The sequence below is a fragment of the Echeneis naucrates genome, chromosome 5 (genome assembly GCF_900963305.1).
Source record: "Echeneis naucrates chromosome 5, fEcheNa1.1, whole genome shotgun sequence".
NCBI classification, from domain to species: domain Eukaryota; kingdom Metazoa; phylum Chordata; class Actinopteri; order Carangiformes; family Echeneidae; genus Echeneis; species Echeneis naucrates.
Genome location: NC_042515.1, coordinates 9,258,822 through 9,283,234, shown reverse-complemented (window position 1 = coordinate 9,283,234; position 24,413 = coordinate 9,258,822). Strand labels below are relative to the sequence as shown.

At 38.4% G+C, this 24,413-nt stretch overlaps 2 protein-coding genes across 3 annotated transcripts in view; one reads left to right on the top strand and one right to left on the bottom strand.

Annotated features, from left to right (window-relative positions):
- Nucleotides 1-19,648, bottom strand: part of poc1a (POC1 centriolar protein A) — a 30,231-nt gene extending 10,583 nt beyond the window's left edge. Inside the window, exons 1-9 of one of the 2 annotated variants that reach the window (XM_029502184.1) lie at nucleotides 19,527-19,648; nucleotides 16,545-16,629; nucleotides 16,239-16,410; nucleotides 15,887-16,066; nucleotides 15,613-15,720; nucleotides 15,010-15,125; nucleotides 13,391-13,524; nucleotides 9,457-9,525; nucleotides 8,966-9,115 (exon numbers count right to left, since the gene is read on the bottom strand). In XM_029502184.1, the coding sequence (XP_029358044.1) occupies nucleotides 8,966-9,115; nucleotides 9,457-9,525; nucleotides 13,391-13,524; nucleotides 15,010-15,125; nucleotides 15,613-15,720; nucleotides 15,887-16,066; nucleotides 16,239-16,410; nucleotides 16,545-16,629; nucleotides 19,527-19,541 (1,029 nt within the window). In that variant the 5' untranslated portion in view covers nucleotides 19,542-19,648. Of the gene's footprint in view, nucleotides 1-8,965; nucleotides 9,116-9,456; nucleotides 9,526-13,390; nucleotides 13,525-15,009; nucleotides 15,126-15,612; nucleotides 15,721-15,886; nucleotides 16,067-16,238; nucleotides 16,411-16,544; nucleotides 16,630-17,650; nucleotides 17,966-19,526 lie in introns of those variants that run through there. The other variant, XM_029502185.1, reaches the window with a different exon arrangement.
- Nucleotides 17,635-18,271, top strand: b9d2 (B9 domain containing 2). The gene has a single exon (XM_029502186.1). It carries the CDS (start codon nucleotides 17,744-17,746, stop codon nucleotides 18,269-18,271), a length of 528 nt encoding a protein of 175 aa, XP_029358046.1. The 5' UTR covers nucleotides 17,635-17,743.
- Nucleotides 19,649-24,413: the final 4,765 nt, after the last annotated feature.

The window sequence follows — 24,413 nt, the reverse complement described above, 5'->3', positions numbered from 1 at the left end:
ACATGAATAGGTTTCTCCATATTTCTGTCCATTTCCACAGGCCTATTGTGTTGTGAGGGATGGTGAGTGTGTATCAGTGTGTGTCAGTTCCACAATTGCAGCTCTTCTGCATCTCAGTGAAGGAAACAACAACTTTTTAACTCATCACCAGACAACAGAAAACGTATTAATCTAAACATATATTATCATTATTATTATATATATATATTTTTTTTTTTTTTGGCTTCATAATTTACTGACTAATAACACAACAAAGAGCGAACCACATGCTGACATTAACTGACTGAAACTGTCTACCGATCAAAATAAATACACTTAAATACTTAAATGCAATATAATACTTAAAGACTTAAATACACCTAAATAAGACATCAACTCTTGATGAAAAAATAATTTGAACTGAAAATATTGCTCATGTGCAAGAACAAACTGACGTGACAGCAGTCAATGAAAACCAAAATCCTCAACCCACTCAGTGCTGGAGTCACAAAGACAATGTATACCTAAGTGAAATCACAGGCTGAATTAATTTGCGTGAATCTCCTCATGGAAACTCATCATATGACTCAATATTGTGTTTGGTCTCCACCTGTCTGTACACACTTCTAATAATGTCTGGGCATTCTACTGATGTGTTGTACCCTGGGAGATTCGCTCCTGGAATTAAATCTCTGAGAGCGCAATGACTAATGTGGTAATATGAACACAATGCAATCTTACTACATAACCAACGGATGGCGTGACTGCCAGCAATCTCTGTCTTTGACTGCTTGACAGTCAAAATAAACAATTTTTATAGTCACTAAGTTGTGTGACTTTCAGGTTAGTCTTGAAAACATAAAATGGATTACAGTGTAACTTTGTGATTCAAATTTTCCATATTATATGGCATCCTTTGCGATGTGGCATGTGCATAGTGATGTAGATCCTAAAATAATATAACATTCTCCAAAATCAACACGTCCTGTGGTCTTACGTGAGGCCAGGGAAAACCCTGATACACGAAAGTATACACACGTGCTCAGGCAAACAGCGCACACAGTAACCACCCTTCTAATGAATCACCTGGAGTGGAAAAACCAACAGTGGAAAATTTCCTGAGGCCCAAATTAAGCTCTTAGTCTGACACCACCAGCCATCAATACACCAAGCATGCAAAACCGTTGATCTCGGTGCACACATTCACATTTGCATGAAGGGAGGGTCCTCCGTTTGAAACGCTGGGAAAGTGAAGCATGAATAAAGAGAAACAGACACAAGACAAACTGAAATTTCTCTATGCGTCTTAGCTGTTGGTTCCTTTATCAAGATCCTCATTAGCTGCAACTAAACCAAATTAAAATCACCAAACAATGGCTGAACCCTCAACAGAAATTAGAAAATTTGAGGTGAAATGACTGATCTGAAATGTCATGGCTCAAACAATAGAGTAGCAGCGTAATTTACTGGTAGTTCAAGGTCCGAGTTCAACTTCATGTAACAGCAGCCATCTGCCAAGTAAACATTTTTCCTGAATCCATCCTGAAACTCCTCCAGCTCTGGGGGTGCTGCTGCGTATTTGACCCTTTAACTGCAAAATGGCGATCCATGCTGTGAACTCATATTGAACTGTTCTACAGAAATTTAGAAAAGGCCGTATTTCATTTTTGCACCAAAGCCAGGATTCTGGCATTGTGCATGCTGAGTCAGCGGTAAGCCAAAATATAACTAGATCACTATTAATGTAATTAAATTTGACATGTTGAAATGCTGCCAATCAAAAAAAAAAGTATGCAGACAAAAGATTGAACTGTGGTAATTTGTGTGAAAGTCTGCTTAACAATTAGGAGAACAGAGATGACAAAATGTGCTGCGTACACATAAAAACACATTTGTTGGTGTATGATTACTCCAGTGATTTGTCCAAAATGGTCTAACTCATGTGTAGAAACATCATTTTCTGCTTAAATCTAATTCACTTTCATCTTAGACTGAAACATTTTAGTTCTGTAATCTATAGAAATGTTATATGTATTATTACAAACAACTACACATTGTAATGTCTCAATAATTAGAAGAACTCCAGTCGTTCAGTTGGCTTTTTCTTTGATTAGTAAACTGAACTTGTTAATCTGTGCTTGTGGCTGAAAATCATAAGTTGTGGAATACCTTGTAAACCACAAATACAGATGTGTAGTGTACTTGACAGAAACAAATTACTTTGATTAATTTTCAATTCAATTGCAGTGTTTGCTTGTTTGTCCTGGCAAATTTGTCCATTGTAGCATTCTCAAGCACTCACCCAGAGGAAGAAGATGAACACAGAAAACCATGCATATCAAATGGGACCTAGAAGTACAATGTATGTTTACACCAGCTTTGGCTATTTAACAAGGCCCAGTGCTTTTATTTAGCTGGAATGTCTGTGTTAAGTTATATATCATGCCGATCATCCAGGCCTTCCTTCTCCTTTACATTGCACAGATGGCATAGTTGGCGATATGTGACCTTGTTGTTCCGTCACTGAGGAGGTCTATTTATGTTATTCATTTGAATCCAGTATGAAAAGCCGAGCAGGCGAGCCAAGCCAGAGGTGAGCGTTTTCACAATAGCATCCACATCCAACCAAAGGATGTAGATAAGCCAGTTAAACAGCGGCCCCATCTCACATAATTACAGAGGAACAAGCATTTTTTAGCTCAAACTTGTGGACTCTGCTATAGCAAACATATAATTCGCAACAAGGAGAACACAAAAATACATCCACACATCTATTTTTTAAGCCAGCTCCTATAAATACTAAAGTTATAGTGTCACCTACTGGCAAAAGAAAAGTTCCTATTTTATACTTTGTATGTTCTTGAGCGTCACACCGAGTAGCCCAGAAATACTACGAGCCTTGCAAAACATAATGTCCACCATTACTTATTCCGTGAAAACCTAACATCCACCTCCGGTCCAACTGGTCACAAAGGTGCACAGCTGTGTCAACTGGCATCTAACCAGCACTCACTCGTGTCAACAAAGGCACAAGCTTTAATTTATGCTACTCTCTCAATACTTGACAATCAGTATCCATCTCTGAGTGCATCTCTTACTCTTTCTTAACGCCCTCTTTTGTTTGCTGCCATTTCGCTCCCAGCTTGTGCTAATTTCTCCCGATTCCTATCTCTTTCTTTTGAGTTTGTGTTTGATGTAACAAGGGCGAACAGGTGTCTGTTAATGGCTTTTATTTTCTCTCTTTTCATTATTCTCTTGCTTCTGCTCCCCATCCCAATTTTTTTTTTCTTGGCTCCAGTGTGCTCGTGTTGTCTAGCTCGATCACATGCTCACCCTGCTTCCCCCGTTCCCCCTACCTTTCACGCTCCCTCTCTCTGCTCCTTACTGATGCTCTCTCGCTCCACTAGACCATTAAGCTCTCTTTGACTCCATTGCTATCTTGTCTTCAGCACTGCCTTGTCTCACTCCCTGCCTTTTCCTCTCTTGCCAGCTCTCTATCCCCTGCTGTCAAATGCATTCAACTCCCGCTGTCAGACCAACACCACCTGCCTTTCTATTACCAGCACCTTAAAGATGCACACACACAGCCAAAACAGGACATCAGGAAGCTCTGTGGTCATCAGTGGTCATCATGATTGCTGGATTGCTTCATTGATTCCACTGATGCTGCTGACCTTTCACTTAAAGAGTTGCTGGTAAAATCTACCATCCTGTAAATTGATAGAATGCTGGAAAAGAAGATAGACATTCACACATCTACTGCAGTATCCAACCCCCTCCCCACTCTCCCATCCACATCCTAAAGCTAAGCTGAGCGGTGCAGTGGTTTGTGTGTGGGTGTGTGTGTGTGTGTGTGTGTGTGTGTGTTGAGCTGTGAAGGGAGGCCTGCTGTGAGCGTGCAGCTCGTCTGTCTGCACACGTGAGTGGAAGAAAGACCCAGATGTGAAGCTAGAGACAGGAAGGGAGGAGGGGGTAGATGGGGGTGATGGGAGGATGGAGGGATTAGGGTGGATGTGATCAGAGAGAGCTGATCTGCTTGTCAGCAATGGTTGGCGCGCGCGCTCGCACACACACACCGATATATCTATTCTCACACACTGAACAGGAAATAAAGGTTTGCTCGGATTTGTTGAGCAAAGGGACTGCCAGGCTGCACCACACGCATTCAGTTTTCAGCTGGAGAGACTTCATTTTAAAGCTAGTTTCTTGTGTTTAACAAATAGGCCTAACTGTTCCTGGTACAGTGCCCGTCACTGGCAAATTATCATAGAGCTTTGCATCCAAGTACATTAAAAGATCAGCGCATCAAATTAGCTACTTATGAATCCCCTCTGGATACGATTCTGAAAGAGGAGCACACATGGATGTCCTTAGCTTCTGTATAAAGAAGCTAAGTATTGTGTTTCCTTGGTTATTGTCTTTCTGGTGACATGAGTTATGGTTTTCATTGTTACTGTGTTATACTTATTGTGTTCAACATAATGAGATGGGATGGTATAACACTGAGGCCATCTTCCTCAATTTAAACACAAAACAAAAAACCAAAGTCCTGCACTGTAGCAGGAGTCTCTGTGGGCAAATAAAACATAACCCATGATTCCTGGTCACAGGCGTGCTCTCAAAGTTTCATGGGAGCTGTAATTGTTGCTTGCTGTCAGGGACAAATAGGGAAAATATTTCTGAATGTTAATGAGGTAATTCTATGATGACTTTGTTGGCAGATGATCGGCTAAGTTTCTGTCCTGAGATTTGGCTCCAGGGCAATGGCAGAGATTTCGATGCAGACAGAAAGCTAATTCAAGTATTATGACATGGTGTTATGTCATTTCATTATAGTCTTTAATATTCTGCCAGAAGGCAACTATTTAGATTTCAATTATGGGATGAATGCATTAAAGTAATGCCTATTTTAATGTTGTTTTCAAACAAGTGCTGGCACACCCACTGGATGAGGCTAGTTCTTAGGCTGCCATCATCCCAGGTGCAGTCTTATGTCAGTAATCATTTATCCTTCTCTCTGATGTATCATTTGTATTTTGATATAGGTCGGTTTTACCGCTCTAAAAAACAACAGCAATTTTGCCTGCCACTTCAAAGTTTCTGTCAAAACCTTTCTGTGATGTTTGTTTATTATTCGTAGTTCTGAATACCTGGCTTTGTTTGTCACCACACAAATATTAAAAATAGTTATAGTATTTATAGACACTTTTGAACAAACATTCACATTTAATTGTAATGATATTTATCTGACACACTAACTGACTACTAACACTACTACTTATCTGATGTAATAACTGCAATCTTAAAAGTTAACAGTCAGATATTATTCACTTTTGCGAATCTCTTTAAATAGGCCACAGTTTGGTGTTTGGTTGTATGAGTGGCAGTCTCTTTTTTTGGCTTCTTTGAGCCAAAGAGCTTCCCTTTTCTTACTCCGCCTCTCTAAAGTTAGGTTATAATAACAGATTAGATCCACTTTTCCTACATTAGAATACTTCCCATAAACTCATATAACATTTTGAATACACTTTTGAAGAAAGAACACACAAGAAAATGAACACATCTACACACGCTGGTAACATTTTCTCTGCTCTGCTCTCAGGCATTTATGAAAGATGGGGGGACTTATTAATAATAAATTATGAAAAGATAAATTATAAATTAAAGGCTGAATCTAGGAAGCTGGCATTTCCAGGTGCAGCTATCACCATTACTTTAACTGTAACAACCAGCAGATTGAAATTCATAAGATGATGAAAGAAGTGTCAAAAGGAACTAACTTGGGTTAATGAGGTGTGTGTTCATGTCTGCATAGTCTCTATTATTATATACACTATTTTAATAACATTATTTCTATAGTTCAACAATAATCATTTGGTCTTAAAAAGATTAACTCCACACAAATGCAAATACAAACGCTAAAATACAATCTATTATTGATGACTGAATCATTTTAAGTGTTTTATGGTGTATTTCTTTGAGATTGATATTACGCTGAGTGATCCTGCTATTGACCAAGAGACTTTGGAAGTAATAGTCTGTATTTTTGAACAACAGAATTAAAATGTCTTCAGCTTTATTTCTTTAATCAAGCAGGTGTGAAGTATTGCTTTTCGACTAGTGTGGAAACTTCAGATACTTGCATTTGAAAAAAAAAAAAAAAAAAAAAAGGTAGAGTAGGGTTATACAAAAAAAGTTGCTCTCAGAAAATGAGCACGCTTTTCATGCATTGCATTAATCATCTCTCTCCACATGAGCCAGCTGCCTATTTAATAATCGCCCTTTGAGGCAAGTCTGTAATAAAGGCTGTCAAGTGGAAGGGCTATTGAAATCAATTCAAAAATTATTCATTACAGCAGCAAGATAAAAAGAAACTTGCATTGAGAAGGAGAAAATGGCATAAAGGATCTCCTGATAACATAAAAAAGCACACACACACACAAAAAAAGGCAGGACAAACACTTGTTTCAAAATACATTTTCCCTTGGATATGACAGAAGCTTTCTGATAAATGTCTTTTTTGGTCAACCGGAACAGCTGGAACTACTGGTTTGACTATAAATCAACAGGACAAATGACTCTGTTGTGGAAACATTTTCTTAAATCTTTTTTCTAATTTATAATGCTTGTATGCAGTTTCATCAAGGAAAAAAAGTGTATGCAAGTCCATGCAGCTGAAATTGAGGCAGACAATGAAGACTTTTAGCAGAGTAATCAATAACAACAGGGATGGTTGTGCGTGTGGTTAAGGACCTTGGCTATGCCCTTGTTGATGTAAGTAAGACTGAAGGGCTTGAAATCCAAACCATTTCATGAGGTCTCTGTTTGTGTGCTTGTGGACGTGTCAGCATTGTGAGACTGTTTTTGGCTGTCCCTGATGATTAAGTCTTGGTTTTGTGATTAGGCCTTAGAATTGTCTATGGTCTCGATATTTGAGTTTGTTTTTTTCTTTTTTTTTACTCTTTTTAGCGTAAGCTAAACAAAACAGAAACAAGGCTACGTCAGCCTAGTAAAGTGGATAATTGGTTTCAGCTCTTTGTTGCTTCTCTCCTACTTTCTGGGTTCATATCTATGGTATTCATTACAGTTGAATTCCCAGTTGAACTGTTTGCATTTACATGCCTTTTTATTTCTAGTACAGAAAGATAACATTAGAATGATAAAATCAGTATTTCTAGTATTTCTTGTTTATAGATAAGCATATATTCCCCATGAGGCTGTCTTATGAGGTAATGAACAGAAGGGCACCAGCCTAAACTATTGTTATTAGTTGGCTAACTATTGGAGTTAGAGTTCATAATCATGCTCATCCAAAACTAACTTTGAATTCAACTTAATGACAATTTAAGCAAACCAAGCTGAACATAAATTAAATGCTCAACCTTCACTCAGAAAAAAAGAAATTTTCTTCAAACCTATTCCTTAACGAATATAACCCATTAAATTTTGTTCTTTGTAAATTATCATTTTGAAATGGATCTACAAAAAGCTTTTTGACATTACTGTATATTAACTGCTCTCTATCCTGAGACACATTTACACAGTAGTCAGAAAGGGTGTGATCGAATCAAGTGAAAGTAGAGACTCCTACTGCAAAACAGAGAATGGTGATTTATTGAATTAGTGCCATGACAATGGAGGAAAATCTGCAACTAAATGGACTTTAAAGTCTGGATGTCTTGATTGCCATCAGAATATTTTTATAGTCTAATTGACTGTGGCATTTATTGAGCCACATAATATTATCCAAACCCTTAAGTTGTCAAATTGAATAAAAACATTATGATTAAGGGTAGTGCATTGACACATGTACTGTAGTAGACATGAAGAATAACATAAATGTGGTATCAAATTACAAATGCCTAACAACATTAAGATACTAAATTTAGTACAGATAAAAATAAATTAACTTAACCACAAGTCATTTTGGAAATGTCAACTAAAGACAGGGTTAGCATTAAGTCAAATTTTCATTGAAATCTTACATTTTTGTTTTTCATGGGCTCTTTTGAGTTCTTAATTAATAAAACAGAATATCCATAAGAAGAAGTCACATAACTTAAAATCTGTCTGAACTCAAAAACTCTTTATTTTTGGATCATTTTAACTATCATTTTGTCTTAATTTTGTAGTATGATAATTAATAATAATTACGATTATATTTGATCTTTTTGATGTAGTCAGAAGAGTGGGGTGGGCTTTATCAATATCCAAGTGTAAATGGGAGAATACAGTAAGTATTTTTTGTGGTTCATGTCAGATATAAATGTAGTTTTGAGCTATGCTGCAAACTTCAAAGGAAGGATATGCATGGAGGAAATAGACATCATTAGCATAAAATAATTGTTTTTTCTTTCCTAAGGTGAACACTTTGTACATACAGTAAATATATCAATGATCATACATTTGTATATACCAAACATCATGATTAAACTTTTTCAACATTATTGAGAGTGAAGGGGAGACAGACAGCATATTGTTGAAATTGCGTTGGAGCTATTTGTTCAAATGAAAAGTGCCCCCCCCCCCCTTTCCTGTTGGGTGAGGGGGGGTTTCCGAGGCTATAAGACCATTCAGCAAACTATTTGGAGTATAAAGCCACCTTAAGGGGCACACAGCGATCTCCCATTCAGTGTATCTTACTCTGTCAAAGTGTCCAATAAAGTAGACAATTCCAAAATGAAATGAAAATCTAATGAAATGTGTGCAGTGTTGCTCTGCACAGGCCGAAGCTACACATAATTGATTTTACACTGGTAAACAGTCAAAACTACCATACAGTTGATATATAGTATATATATTTCTCAGACATCTCATCCATTCAGTCCGTATGGAAAGATAAAGTCTAAATAGTGTCCATGGATATATTTATTATTTAACATAGGCATGTCAGAAAGGATATGTGTTATCGGACATCTATTTCAGTGTCTATGAAAGGCTTTCTGTTTGCAGTTCAGTGTGTTTGTCCCCAGCTGTCTAAACTTACCTGGCTGCGGTGCACAGATGGATTTAAGTTAAATGGTAAGTGAGTCGTGGAGCGGGCTGGTGGTTCGTGAATGCTGGAAGCAGTTTTATGTTGTTGTCTGACAGTGTCACCATACTCCCCGCAGTCAAAGTTACTTTTCCACACCATTACCTGTAGGGTGAATTTATATTGTTTTACATACATTCATTCATCCATCCATCCACATTCATCCGCTTATCTGGGGTCGGGTCAAAGGATTGTTTTAGATATAACACAATAATATACGATTGTAAAGAACGACATGTACTACATAAATACAGCTTTGCTTTTTCTTTTACAGGTCATTAAAATTAATTTGGTCATTGTGTTTGGTATCAAATTTTTTAAAGATACACTTTGGTGGCTATAACAGCAGAAAGGGACAAGAGATGGAGCCTCTACTATCCAGACACAAGTGGGATGATTAATTCAGGTGATGCGTGTTAGGATCATTTAGATTAACCAGCAATTACCTGTTCATCAGAGCCTCCAGAGGCAAAGTAGTGTCCTGTCTTGGAAAAGGCCACACAGGTTACTGGACCCTAGAGGGAAGGACAAGGCACAATATAGAGATGAAGAATGAAAGTGATGGAACAGTAAAATAATATCGCAGTTCTGCAGTACTCTTCCTACAAGTATCCTGAAATCCATAGCCGCAAATTGTTTGCTGAAATTGAAAGAGATGAAATGACATCGAAAGCAGTCAACAAATCCTAACAAAAACCAAACAAACAAAAAGAACTAGCACAGCCAGATCTGTGCTGCAGAAATACAGCGCAAATCTCATGATAGGGGCTGAAACTTATAACTAATGAGTCAAATTCATTCATCAGCAACTAATTTGATAGCAGACAAAACATTATTTAAATCCAGCATTATCTAAGGCAAAGATTTATATGGAATGTTAGCTGCTTGTGTTTGTCTAGACAAAAGAAGCCACTAATAAACCTGTAATGGACAATTTTTGTTTTTTCTTGATATTTTTTTGAATTAAGGATTAGCTGCAAAAAAATGTAAACCATCCCTGTGAAACTTGTCCTGTTTCATTTATTTTCACGCCCTACACATAGCAGCTTAAAACAACGTAAATCACTAAATATTTTTCCAGTACCAAGAAATATACCATGGCTGCAAAGTGTAGGTGTAAGAAAACGCAAGAAGGTAAACACTACAGAATTTACTAAAAACAGAATCCAAAGTAGTGGCTGACAAGTGACTGCACTGGGCAACTTCCCTGTAAGCTACTGTTTTTAAAGACTTGAGCACTCACTGATACCTAATACCTCAGAAGCACACAAAATTTCCTCAGAACAGGAGCTCTTAAATGTTTGTCTGTGTGGGTGTGTGGAGGAGGGGTGCTGTAGTGAAACAATCAATAATGGAAAGTGGAGACTCAGGTGAAGTGAGGTCACACATGGTCAGAGCCAAGAAGGATCATCAGGAGTTTAGCGTGCTGTGTGAATGTGGTTCAATGCGCACACCTGAACCTGTAGCGTAGACAGGATCCAGCTTTAGAAAACACAGAAATCAGGATCTCTCTCGGTTTATTCTTTTCTCTACTTCACAATGCAGAAAAGGGTCAATAGTCACAGCCTTAGCTCTCTGACTGTGTTCAAAGAGAGAACGAAGGAGGTAGTGAACAAATGAAGGGGAAAGAAACAGACAGACTCTGCTGGGAAGAAAAAAAAAAAAAAAAAAAAGGAGCTGTGTCCTGTGGCTGGCACCCTGGCAGGCTGGTCTGGGTGAGGAATGGTTTCCCAGAAGCACCTGAGAGAAGTAGACAGTGTCACTATGACAACGCGACGGCCTGACAGGCAGCATGTTCTGTCTCTGCTCTGACTAATGCCAGGCTGGCCAGACACACACACACAGTCTGACAGGGCAATGAACGTAACAGCCCAACTGGTTTCAGCACACAAAATAAATACACAATAACTGTTATAATTTCATTGTACCTGAAGAATTCCTTTACCCAAACATTCCGTACAAAGTTGATATTTTTACACTCTTTGTCCATCACGGCAGCTCTGAATAAGGTGTTGAGACTTAGTGACAGTGGAAAGAAACAAAGAAACAAACAAAAAACTCTAATAATCACACAAAAAAGATCTGTCATAAAAAAGAAATGAAAACATCCACAGTGTTAAATATCACCCATGATTTTCATAATATCTGATTGACCTCAGATATTAGCTATGTTGCTCTTTTCTTCTTTGGCAGCAGGAATAGTCTGACATTGCCAAAACATTTTTTCTGCCTCATTTATTCATAATAGTTTGTTCACACATCAGACAAAAGAGGAAAAAAAATGCTTACTTGAGAACTCGGCCTGAAACTATGACTTCATGAACTTATTAACCTCTTTGATTGATAGTTTAACTTGTTTATATTTCACCCAGCTGAAAATTACTTTTGGCTGCTGCTATAATTGAGTTTACCTGCAGGTATCAGCGTCTCCTTTCATATCATAAGGAGACTTTATTTATTAACTACTCTCAAAGAAGTTAAGCATGGGAGAGTCCACTTCTTCCACATGAATGCATTTGTAACTTGAAAGGAAAACCCCGTTGATAACCAGCTTTGTAGTAGAGGCTATCTAAGACAGCCAATGTTAGGCTCAGTGAAGCATCCTCTTAACCCTCTATGTAACAGGTGTGATGCAGGAGGTAAAGTTAACGGGTGATGTTTTTCCTCAGAAAGACTTGTTGCACTTATATTGATTACGCCATTACGTTAATCAATACCATTTAAACTAATTAGTAATTAATCATTGAAATTGATCACACCCACATTTGGTGGCCAGAAGTCTGCTTGTACATTGTCTTTATTGGGGTTTTGCAGTATATTTCAAAGTGATTAACCACCAACTGTGAATCAGTGAAAAAGCACAAAACCGTTGGCAGAGGTGTGAACTCTATCACCAGCTTGCACCATAAAGTGGGTGCGAATGGGTCAAATGGTCATATGAGACACATATTATATACCTGCAGTTGAATAAGATTCTCATTGCCTGTATTATTCCGCATTAAAAGATGGAACACCGAAATTATACTTATGTATTAAGTTGAAGGCCTGCTACATGAAAAGTTTAGGATCACACTGTGAAACTATGTAGTTAGAAAAGTAAAAAGACAAATTAAGTAAACATAATTCCACCCAGCCAGGTAAGGTTTTCCTGGAGCTTGGTAAATAACACATTTGTCAAATCCAACCGCAAAACACTCCCTCGCAACCGTTGAGTCTGTTCACATGCATTATATGCACATACTGTAGCTGCCCTTGCAATCACAGCAGAGTATATAGGACCAGACACATAAACACACATAAACTGAACAGATGGGGGTCTCTCCCGTTTCTAGCTTTGCGACAGGAGAGACAATTAACGCCCTGTGCGTTCCCAGCACCAACAGATTGGCAGAGTCATCACTGAGCCAAAAAGAACAACAACAGAAATGGAGACGGTGCTGGAGATGACAAATTTGGAGGTGTGAAGAGAGACGAAGGAGGGAAATTCTTTTTAACTTGACAAAGAGAAAAATCTTGGCCGATGGGGGGAGCAGCAGAGGTGACACAAACAAAAAAAGACAGGAAAAATTTAGAGACCGGCAACATACATGGAGGGATAGATAAACAGATGGACCACATGTGGTACTGGCAAGCCACTGATTTCCACAACTACCCAGCAAGCCAGTTCATCAGCTGTTCAAACAAACTGATACAGTCAGCAAGCTGTCCGGCCAACTAGTCCCGCCAGCCAAATTGTGAGTACATCAGATATATGGAGGAAGGAGGTGGGGCAAATAGAGAATAATAAAAGAGGACAGTGATGGTGGCAACACTGAAACATCCCTAGAGCACATGAGGACATAGGTGTGTTAAAGTGAAGAAAAAAAAAAAGAAAAAAAGACGGGACCGAAACAGAGCGGAGGATAAAGTGAAGAAGAGAAGGAGAGGATCCAGAGGAACGGAGGCAGAAACACAGTTCTGTTTCCTTCCAACTACCCTTAGATGAGTCATCATGAGTGGGCTGCCCACTCGCCTGGCAAGTACTAAAATACACCACATACAAAAAAGGCATCATATGCACACACTTCAGAGAATAAAGCATTCACAAAGATGTCAAACACTCACACAGAAATGTCCACACTGAAACCTTTAGACAGACTGACAGAATCACACACACACACGCACGCATGTGCGCACACACAAACACACACACACACAGGATCAGGAGAGCAGACTACAGACATGACCTATCATGATATCATGACTGAGTAAAAAGCAAAGTTAGACCTGCAGGACATCTAAATGGTATTGGGTTGCGTGCGTGCATGCGTGGATGTGTGTGTGTGTGTGTGTGTGTGTGTGTGTGTGTGTGTGTGTGTGTGTGTGTGTGAGTCTATCTACCTGGTGCCCATGTAGTGTATACAGAAGTTTGCCCTCCACAAGGTCCAGTATTTTCAAAGTGGAATCGGTGGACGCAGTAAGGAGGAAATTACCAGCCATGTGGAATGACAAGCTGTTCACAGCACCATTGTGGACTGGAAAACACACACACACACACACACACACACACACACACACACACACTTTATAACTGACATGACTGAAGTAAAATCTTCCGCAATTTAATGATTCAAAACCATGACCCAAATAATTGTGATGACAGTAACAATTTAGGCTAGAGCTAAAACAAATTACTTTTTCCATTGTCAAATAATCTGCCATTTACTTGATTACACCGTTGTCTGTAAAACTTCAATCAGATCCGGTCGAACAATCATAACATTACAAATATTTAATCGAGACAACTGTAAAAAGGCTCATTCTCACACCTAAGATTGAAGGACCAAATATTTGGTTGAAATGATATGACACAAACAATCATTCAGATGCTAAGATGAAGCCTTGATCCTGCTGCTGCACACCCGCTGCCCCAGCTGCTGTGTAAGTTTCGAACAGCTTAATTTCAGGTTTACATTTGCACGTCACGATGTCAACTACAGTACCTTTTAGCAATTAATCAAAACTTCCTTCCACATGGAACTATTCTAACATGTTGTGAATGGGTTTTTGATGGAGAAATATGAGGACAGCAGCAGACATTAAACAGGTGACATAGTCCCTCTGCTGGCTGTAACATGCGATGACAAATTCTATTGTAGCTTAAGTTCATGCAAGGATACAGAGCAGGGTAAACACCTCAATAAATACAGACCCATGAAAATTAGCTAAGGACAGTGAGTAATAACAACTGCTAAGCATTCAGACATACAGATCATTTATACTTAACTCCTTAAAGAAGCAATTTTAAAAAGGTATTTCGAACCATGAGACGATATTAAAAACACGTTATGGTTTGTGCTTTACAATAATTCCTTTGGACATTTAACAGTAATCATGCAACATTTTAACCAAAATATAATACTTTACGCTGGCTAAAAAGCTAATCAAATTCAAAATTTGAAGTGCAGCACTGTGGAGAGAGCAGAGGAGTGGAAAGGAGAGGAAAAGCTTTTATCTTCATGCTCAGTCTCCTCAGACAGATGCGATTATCCATTATTGCATCTCACTGCTTAAATCCATTTAAGAGAGCTAATTAGAAGAATCAGACTGAGTAGGAGACTAAAAAAAATGCCTCAACATTTGTTGTATTGAAGATGCAAGAAATCATGAATCCTTATTACCAGTTTAATCACAAGCTTGGGTGTTAATTGTATCATAGTGTTATTTGTTGTAAACCTTTGCTTTTTACTGTGTTTAAAGGTGAGGCTTTACTTTAGCTGGGGAAGAGGATGACAGGATTCTGACTGTTTGCCATATCAGGCCTTCAGTTGGGATGTTTAGCACAGTCTTACCAGAGACAGTTGGAATAAAGCAAAAAATATTTTACTAATACATGTCTTCAAGACCACCTTGGCTGCTACTATCAAGTTTCTACTTTGCATTAAAGATAAATGTGTACTGATTCAAATGTTAAACTAAATACATCACAGTACCTTTTTACACATTTGATGTGTGTTTACCTTGGTAGTGCTGTAGCATCTTGTGGGATCTGATGTCCCACACCTTAACAGTGTTGTCAGTACTGGCAGCAGCAATGCAAGTTCCACTGGGGTGGAAATCCACATGGTTTGCATAACTTGGAAGAAAGAAAGCATGAAATGAAAGGCATTTGGTCAAGCCTTTACAAGTGGAGAGATTTAACATTATATTTTTAAACAATGCAAAAAAATGTAATAAAATCAAAGACAGTCCATATTTGAGGCTTGTAGTTTATGTTTCAGGGGAAGCTTTTAATCAATCAGTAGCTGTTTAGTGCTTTGGTCAGTATAATTTTTTAATAGTGGACATATGATAATAGGGACCCATTTTCGTTTTTGTCCTGTTATCCAATTATCAAAAGCCAACAAAAATAAAAGCATCTAAAATGATTATATTGCTTACCATTCACCGCATCACACACATTACATTATGCAGAGTACAAAATGTCATATTCTTCTGCATTTTCAAAAAAATGAAATAAAATAAACAAAAATATTGGCTTTAGCTGAGCTCTTAATTTAGTGCATTTTTTTCCCACAAATATGCACACACCTAACTGAAGTAGTTTAGCATTAAGTTCTCACCCAGCATGTTCATAAAAAGAATGAATACACTCTCTGCTGTTCTTGTCCCACAGCTTTATAGTCTTATCATCACTGGACGACACAATCAAACGATCATCTGGAGAAAACCTGCAAGAGGTAGATTTTGGTATACCAAAATCATAAGCTGTTACAGGCAAACGGCTAGGTCTCCATGCACAATTTTACTCATATGTATTCAATTAAAATGAGGTAACATTTGCTCTGTTAGTGAAAACAATGTGTGTGTGTGTGTGTGTGTGTGTGTGTACCGTACTTAGCACAGCGGACCCAGTTGATGTGTTGGTTGAGAGAGAACAGGAACTTTTGCCTATGGACCATCCAAACTTTAATGGTCTTGTCATCAGAAGCTGTGACCAGAGTTTGCCCATCACCAGAAAAGTTAACACTGCGCACAGTAGCTGTGTGAGCTCTGAAGACTGTTGACTCAGCCTTTCTGTATGCACACACAAACACCAATACAGCATAAAATTTTATGGAAATAATAAGAACCAGTTATTTACATGCAATATGTAACTTTAAACTATATTTAGCAAAACTGTTTATTTGTTTTATTTCATTTCCTAGCATCATTCACCTTTGTGGGGACATTCCAACAGATAACTTACATGCTGGGCACCCAGAGACGCACAGTCTTATCTCTGGATGCAGAGGCCACCAGGTGGCCAGAGGGAGAAAACTGAACAGAGGTGACAGCATCTTTGTGTCCATCAAAGCGATATGCTCGCATCTGAGGTTTCATGTTCCAGATCATCACACAGGAATCCATGGAGCCTGTAGCTGGTGAGAAAGGATATACAGTTTAATGAACTGAACACAAACAAACAAAAAAAAACACAAAGAAAGAAAGCAGTCATGCACTTGCCACAGTCAGACAAACCCACAGAAAGAGAAATAAGCAGTTAAGCTGTTACCAATCTGTTTCATGTTGCAGCTGAAGTCCACACTTGTCACTGTGTCCCTGTGACCCTTGAAGTGTCTCTCAAGGGTTGGATCAGACTGCATGGAAAAGGAGACAGAGAGGCTGTTTGCTACAGTGACATATTAAACCCAGTGAAAACTTGGTGTTAGATCCTAAGAATACTATAAGTAAAGCAACGTACATTCAACATTTAATTAAATTCAAAAAACACCTTAAGTATAATTTATTGAGTGTAACATTTAAAACTGCTTATGGGCATCATTTGATGCTGTGGGTTGTGATATAATTGAGAGTATCCTTACAAATAAACCCTATATATAGGGTGTATTTATACACATGCTACATGCTTGATTACATATACACGTGTTTCAGTAACACACGCTGTCTCTGTAAAACAGTCGAGGTATCTCTGAATGTAATGTGATTACAAAGGCAGAGTGCAGGGACAGATCTGCTGTCAACACAGTGATATATTCCAAAGACAGGTGACTAAATATTGAATTAACAGAGTAACCACACTTTTTCATCAGCTCTTAATATGTCTGCTATGGGGGTTGTATTATTTCTTCTCACTTGAAAACGAAGAGAAATATGTGATCTAAAAATTTTGCTTAATATGGTGCCTTTCCTACAAAAATGAGAAAAAGAAAGCATGGTCGCAGTGAACCTGTTCTTCTCTTGAAGCCTGGGTAAACCAAATCAAGAGGATTCAAGGCGAATTCGGGAAGCCTGAATTCAGACGCCCACTGTGGTTGATTACGTTTAATTAATACGAAGACATCTTCTATTTTTTATCTTTTAAAAAAGACGCAAACCTCTTTATATCTAGGCAATGAGCAAAACCAGTCAAGAAAGGGAATTGTGCCCTCTCTCTCGTCTGTCAGACAGCAATTCATATTGTTAGCTATGATAAAATTCCGCCAATCAAAGTACATATTATTCGCCTACTTTTTTTAACTTAATATTAATATGGCACAAGTTGGGATTTGGTTTCTGCCTTTCTGCCTTTCTAAAAATGCGTTTGCGCAGCTTGACAGGAAGTGCTGCCTGAGAGACAAGCCGCAGGGAAAACGTCACTATGGGATCGGTCTGAGTTACCAAGGAGACGACAGCAGCGGTGCTAAGCCCAGCTAGCACTGAAGCTAGCGGCTAAACTCGGAGAAAAGGGAGAGTCTCTTGTGTGGTTGTATCATGGCAGAAGTGCATATAGTCGGCCAGATCGTCGGGGCCAGCGGCTTCCCGCAGAGCAGCCTGTTTTGCAAATGGGGCGTCCACACGGGAGGAGCATGGCGCCTTTTGTCCGGACTGAAGGAGGGCCAGACCCAGGTGGATACCCCCCAAATCGGGGACATGGCGTACTGGAGCCACCCGGTCGATCTGCACTACGCCACCAAGGGGCTGCAGGGCTGGCCCAAGCTTCACCTCCAGGTGTGGCACCAGGACTCCTTCGGCCGCTGCCAGCTCTACGGATACGGGTACTGCCACGTCCCGTCCAGCGCCGGCCACCACCGGATAAGATGCGCGACATGGAGGCCGCTCGGCTCCTGGCAGGAGCAGCTGACACAAATGTTCGTCGGCGGGGGACCGCAGCTCCGCAGCCCGGACCTCATATACAGCGGGGCGGACAGATACAGACTGCTCACCGAAGCCATGGGGACCGTGGAGCTGGAGCTGGGCGTCATTACCAGACACTTTGACAAATATGGCGTCGAGAGTTAATGCTGGGGGGGGGGGGTGTTTTGCAAGCCAAAGTTTAGTTAATGCTTTTCTATTCTGTATTCTGTAAATAAAGAAATAAACAAAAAACAGCTATGTTTACCAATAATGTATAGTACTTGCTGTTATGAGCTTAAGTGTGAGGATTTATAAAGGATTTTATGATAACGCATCACAGTAAACAGGATATATTTAGATTCTGGACTACTGATCGGTCAAATCCAAACAGAAAAAGGGGACAAACTTGTGTGGTAGACATTTTCCACATTTAAAGTAGATACAGCAATAGTAGCCGGTTGCAGCCCTGATCCAGTTAATGCATAAACACCAAAATAGTTTTTTTTTTGTTTGTTTGTTTGTTTTTTTTTTATCACAATTGATGATCATTTTAGCATTTAATGTTTTGCAGCTACTATACTTTTTTTATATCTGATTTCAAATTCTCTCTGACTTCGTTAAACATTGTTTTATTGCTTTCACTTCTTAATCACCAAGCTAGATATCATTTGCTGAACACTTGTACTGACAGGGAAGTTGGGATTGACTGAAAAGGTCCAGCAAACCCAAACACTGTCCACAACTTCTACCTCATTCTTCTGTTCAGCACCAAACCACTGATCATGAATGTCTATGGTTGTATTAAACATCTCAAATTTGACTGAAAAACAACCAAAGTCACAACAAATAATATACCAAATCTCTAACTAAACATAAAAATATGATATCTAATGAGTATACATTAAGAAAAATTGAAAAAAAAGGAGTTTCTTTAAAACCCACACAAACTGTCAGTTACATGGGTGTAAACCTTTAGAATATTAAAATTCACATTAAAGAAAAATAATAATTCAGTTTGGCACAATGCGAAGTGTTTTACATCAAATTGACAGATTCTCTGTGATTAAGTTGCTCAGCAGCTTTAAATTGAATTGGTCAGTAATCAAGATGGTTCCGTAGCAGTTACCGCAGTTTAGCCTGCCTTGTGTGTTGTGTTGCCACCTTACAGCATTGTCTAGATGACATTTTATGAATATTTATATGATCAGCCCTTAATCTTTAAGCGAGATTCACTCTCCACACCGAGCCAGTGTCTGTAACAACGCGATGAGACCTCGGGGCTGAGCAAATGATGCCTGCTTTATATTTTAGGAAAAATGCTCGTTTTGGTCATATGAGTATACTTTTATTTTCAGACTTTTACTTATGTGCGTGGTGGTCGGTGGGAAGCTTCGTGGTTCATCCCTGCAGGTAAACTTACCCACGAAGAAGTCATCTCGCCTGATAGCGTTAGAACAACCAGATCCTGGCGTTAATCCTCTTTATCGTAAAAAAAATATATATATATAAATTATGTTTATATTGACTGCGTCCCGTTAGCAAACCTGCCGGCTAACAGCAGCGGAAACTAGCTAGTAGCTGCTGACAACAACAAAGTTCAGTTTACGCGCCGCGATTGGGCGCTGAGCTCGAGGCAGACTTTCTTAAAGGGGAAGTAACATCACCAATCCTCGTGTCCGCAAAACAGAACAGAACACGCAACGGCAAGAATATTACACAAAAACGCTGTGACTTAAAACGGTATCCAGCTGTAGAAAATAGTGAACTAATCGATTCATCGATTTACGCACTCTGGGGAAGTGCGGATGATTTTTCAGGTGTAGTGACGCACCATCGCCGCCAGGTGTCGCACACGACGCGTTGGTTGTGTAGAAGATTTGGAAAAAGGCAAGAGTTTTACGTCAACCTGGAGCACAAGGTCCCTGAAAAATGTTTCTTTTTTTCACTTTTACTTTTAGATATTGTAGATTGTGCCATAATACATTTATCTGTCAGTTTTAGTTGGCTGATCGTGTGTCCTTATAGATAAACATCCTCGTGAAACATTAAGTTGGCTTGTTGCACCCATAATAATGCAGGATTTCTATTTGTGGTCAGTTATTATTGAAAGTATAAATTGACGTCAGATTAATGTCAACATACAGAGTGAATACAGAGTTAAAATTAAGAGGATTTTGTCTCAGGGATCTTACTCATGGGCTTAAACCCCAATTCACACAGCATGATCCACTTTCAGGCCCTCACCACTTCAGATGATGTTGTGTTGCTGTTCTGGACGTTGCCATGTTTTCAAAAACAAAGTGAAAAGATGTTAAAACACTTGAAACTGGAATCATTCTGTGGCTTACTTGGCTGAGTTAGTAATTCTTCTAGGATATCAACTTGTAAGTTGCCTCGCTGAATATAGGCTGGATCAGGTCCTTTTAACTTAGGTGTAGTATTGTTTGCTTTCCAAGATATGACCTTCACACTGTCATGTCTAAGGGCTAAAAATAAAGCAATCCAGATTACAGTAAGCTCATTTTACACAGAGCTGCATAGATTTAACAGGTTAGCGGAAAGAATAAACAAAAATTGAACTAAATCAATAAATGCAAATTAAATAGACAAGTGCTGGTTGAAGTATTCAAGTGGAGTTTTTCAGTGGCCATTCATTCAACAAGAAAGCCCATTCTGTTCACCTGTTCATTGTCAACAGTGAAAAAAAAACCCCTCTCTTTAACTAAATCTCCAGTGGGCCCTTCAGGCTCTAAGTTAGCCCACAAAAGGTATACCACAAATACTAAAATAAGTGACCCCATGTTTGTACAGTATAACCAATAGTAATTAGATTGTTTTCAAGTACTTTTCACACTACATGGTCATTTCTCTGATTTGGGATACACCCATAGAAAACAAGCTGCACTTCCTGGCAGCCATCTGACAAGTTCAATAAATATCCTTAAAGGAAGTTATGTATTTCCTTCAGTGTGCATATATTGCATTTAATGGAGGTTATTATTGAAGGGAGTTTTCAAACTCGGGAACCTTGTTTTGATCTGATATAGTACATTTACTGTGATGTCTTCATTTAAGTATGTTTGCTTCCTTATACACGCTTTACAACCTACATTGCAGGTGAGTCAAAGCTCACATTTCTCCCTTTGTTTTGGTGGCAATTCCTTTTCAGCTCATGAGCAAAAACAAAAAAACTTCCGCCATGGTGTACCTAAAAATAGATAATGGATATTATTCATTGACTTTCATGGAATTAAAGAAAATAATAATAATAAACTATAATAACAATTATCCCAGTCATTTCTTATCTGAACTTTTTTTGCAGTCAATATAATATACATGTTTTCTTCTTTCCTCGATAAATAGTTATCTTCATAGAAATACACTAAAGAGACTTTCTCACAGACTTTCTGCACATTATGGTATAAAACAAGACCACACAGAACCTTATCATCAGATTTGATGATAAATGTGCATTATCAGTAAATGGCTGAATGGGAATGGGCGGGGAAAGAATAAGGAAGAAAGTACAGATGGACAACCTGGAATCCCTTCAACCACATTTAATGAGTCATTCTTGGTTAGTGATTTAGTCTACATACAAATCTGCAATTTGTCTTTTTCTCTACGGACGCAGATATAGGTTCCTTTTCAGCACAAGATGTTTGAAATGTTTTGTTGTCTCTCAGACATTTATGACAGACTGGAATTACCAGTTGAGGAACAGAGACAATAACTAGTCTCATATAAACATACATTATATTAGTCATCATTTCTCAGAAAGAAAAAAGAAAAAGAAAATAAATCATCCAGATAAGCTTAAACTATAGTATAATTTTAATAATGTTCATTTCATTTTGATTTATTTTATTTGCAACACACTGACGAACTACATAACCACCGAGGGTGGAAGGCAGAGTAACATAACTACTGTACAGTAGCGCACATTTAAACATATTATTTAGGTAATTATCTGTATTGATGATTACAGGGTTTACCTGACCTGTGAAGAGAGCTGGGGATCAAAATTATTTACATTTGGAAAAGTTCAATTTGTTGTTATCATTTCAAGAATAATACTCTGTTTTATTAAAGTCAACTTTACTATTTTAACGTAAAGCAGTCCTTCTTTTCTTTGCATGTTACTACATTCTTCGTGAAAATTAAAGAAAAAGATTCATGTTTCTGACTTTTGACATCATAGGGTAGTTTTTGTTATGTCAACTCATCTTGTGGAAAGATGAGTTGCGGTAATTAGTGTGAAACTATGGGATATGACTGTCTACAGATGACCGCATGACAGGGCTACTGTCTCAGAGCGCAGAAGCCTGAGTCACACGCACGGTGGTTCCTGTGGAGTAAAACTACAGAGCCACCATCTTTCGCTGACACGGGAATACCATATAATGGATAAGTTGCATGAGAAAAACTCATTATCATTCTTCCTCAAGTTTTAAAGACACGCCTTCACATTGTTAGCGCTTTTCCAGGTAGTCAAATGCAGCAGAGGGAATTTCAACATTGTTCCAAAGCCTTCAGGTATGAATTCCAGGGCACGGTTACAACAATGCTCCACCAATAGATGATCTATTTTCTGAAACTAAAAGGAACAGGCTTTAGTTCATGACTGAGGAAATGTGAAGACTGGCTAATTGTGTATAACAAGCTACAAACTGACACTTTTATCTGTCGTACCATGTGTTGCCATTGCCATGTTTTATTGGTGGTACAATACAAAGAAATTTTATTTTTGGAAAATATACAAGCAGAGCACAAAGAATTATATAATACATAGATTAGTGGATGGCCTTCTTCAACCTTCTTCAACTGTGGTTGCATTGACCAACTTTTTGTTTACAGTTATTTTCCTCAAAGTTATGAAATGAAGTGGTGCGCTTTTTAATGCGAATGAAGCCAAATGGCTTCTGTCTTTAAGTGTGTATAAACAATTCACAAAGAATTCACTGAAGAAAACTCCAGAAAGCAGCAATGTATCCAGGACACATTTCCTTTTTAAGGAGGATAAAGTTTATCCTGATCCTGATTCTGATTCAATTTTGTCGTTTTCAAAACCACGAAGGAAGCACCATTTACTGCTAATAATATTAAAGGTTTACCAAACGTAATGAAGAAGGGATTTCTCATCATTTCAGAGCGTTTCTGTAAATCTGTAAATAATAATTCATGCTTCATACCATGCTCTTATTCATGAAATGTGTGCTGATAAGAGCACTGATAAAAATGAAGGATAGCAGCACATTGGGCTGCACTGTGTCTATGTGTGTATGCGATTCCTTCTCCAAACAAAGTAAGAAAATAAGGTCTTTTAATGTTTGGAACACACCTGGGATTACTGCTGCGTTGTACTGTACACAGCTCAAATTTAAACAACTTCTAATTGGTATGTTACACAAGAAGCTATTGTAACCTTAGCTCTACAATAGCTTCTTAGGGTTTGGAAATAAAAAAATAAAAAAATCGCACACTCATCGCTCTGCTGCTCTCGTATGGCTCTGTTTTCAAAAAACGTTCAAACAAATAAGCACAGTATGTTTTAATTGAATGGTGAGAAATAAGTGCATGTGCCATGCAGAAAGTGACAGCACATAGGCCGTGCTGCAAGGTGCTCTTTGTTTGTTTTTTCCAGGAAGAATGATTTATATGAGGAAACTTACATTTCCAAACTTGTGTTTTAGCATCACATGACATTGTGCGTTAAAATGAACAATAGGAATTTTTGATGTTTGCTCATATCTTCAGTGTTTAAAAAGAACATTCTAGAGATTCTAGGGAACTGGTGTAATCCCACTTCTAACCTAGTTCATGAATGCAAAGGGTTCAGAGTCCCTTTAGTGGATTAGCTTGATAGCCTTTTACCTGCATGGTTTCTACACCATGCAGGTAAAAGGCTATTAGTGATTTCATTGTGTTGCCTTCTGTGTACCTGCTGTGACACAACAGTCACAGCAGGTACACTTCTCATTTCCAAAAACCTTTACCTCAGTTGACCAGCACCGTAAACATACTTCTGAGAGGAAGTATTGCCTCATTTAGTAATTATAAAATCGAGCCAGTGAATTCATTAAAATGAAATCCTCATATTTTGGCTGAATGGGCTGGTATGATATCAGGTGTGTGACAGCTTTGTTTGAGCTAACATCTGCATTTTTTCAGCAGCTCTGGGACAAGGACAGAAATAATAATAAAAGGGATAAAAGTCTGTTTTTTGGCCTGCAGGTATGAAAAGGTAATGAGTGTACTCATCCTGCTACTTCGGCCATGAATAACATGAACAAATAATGTACTGCAT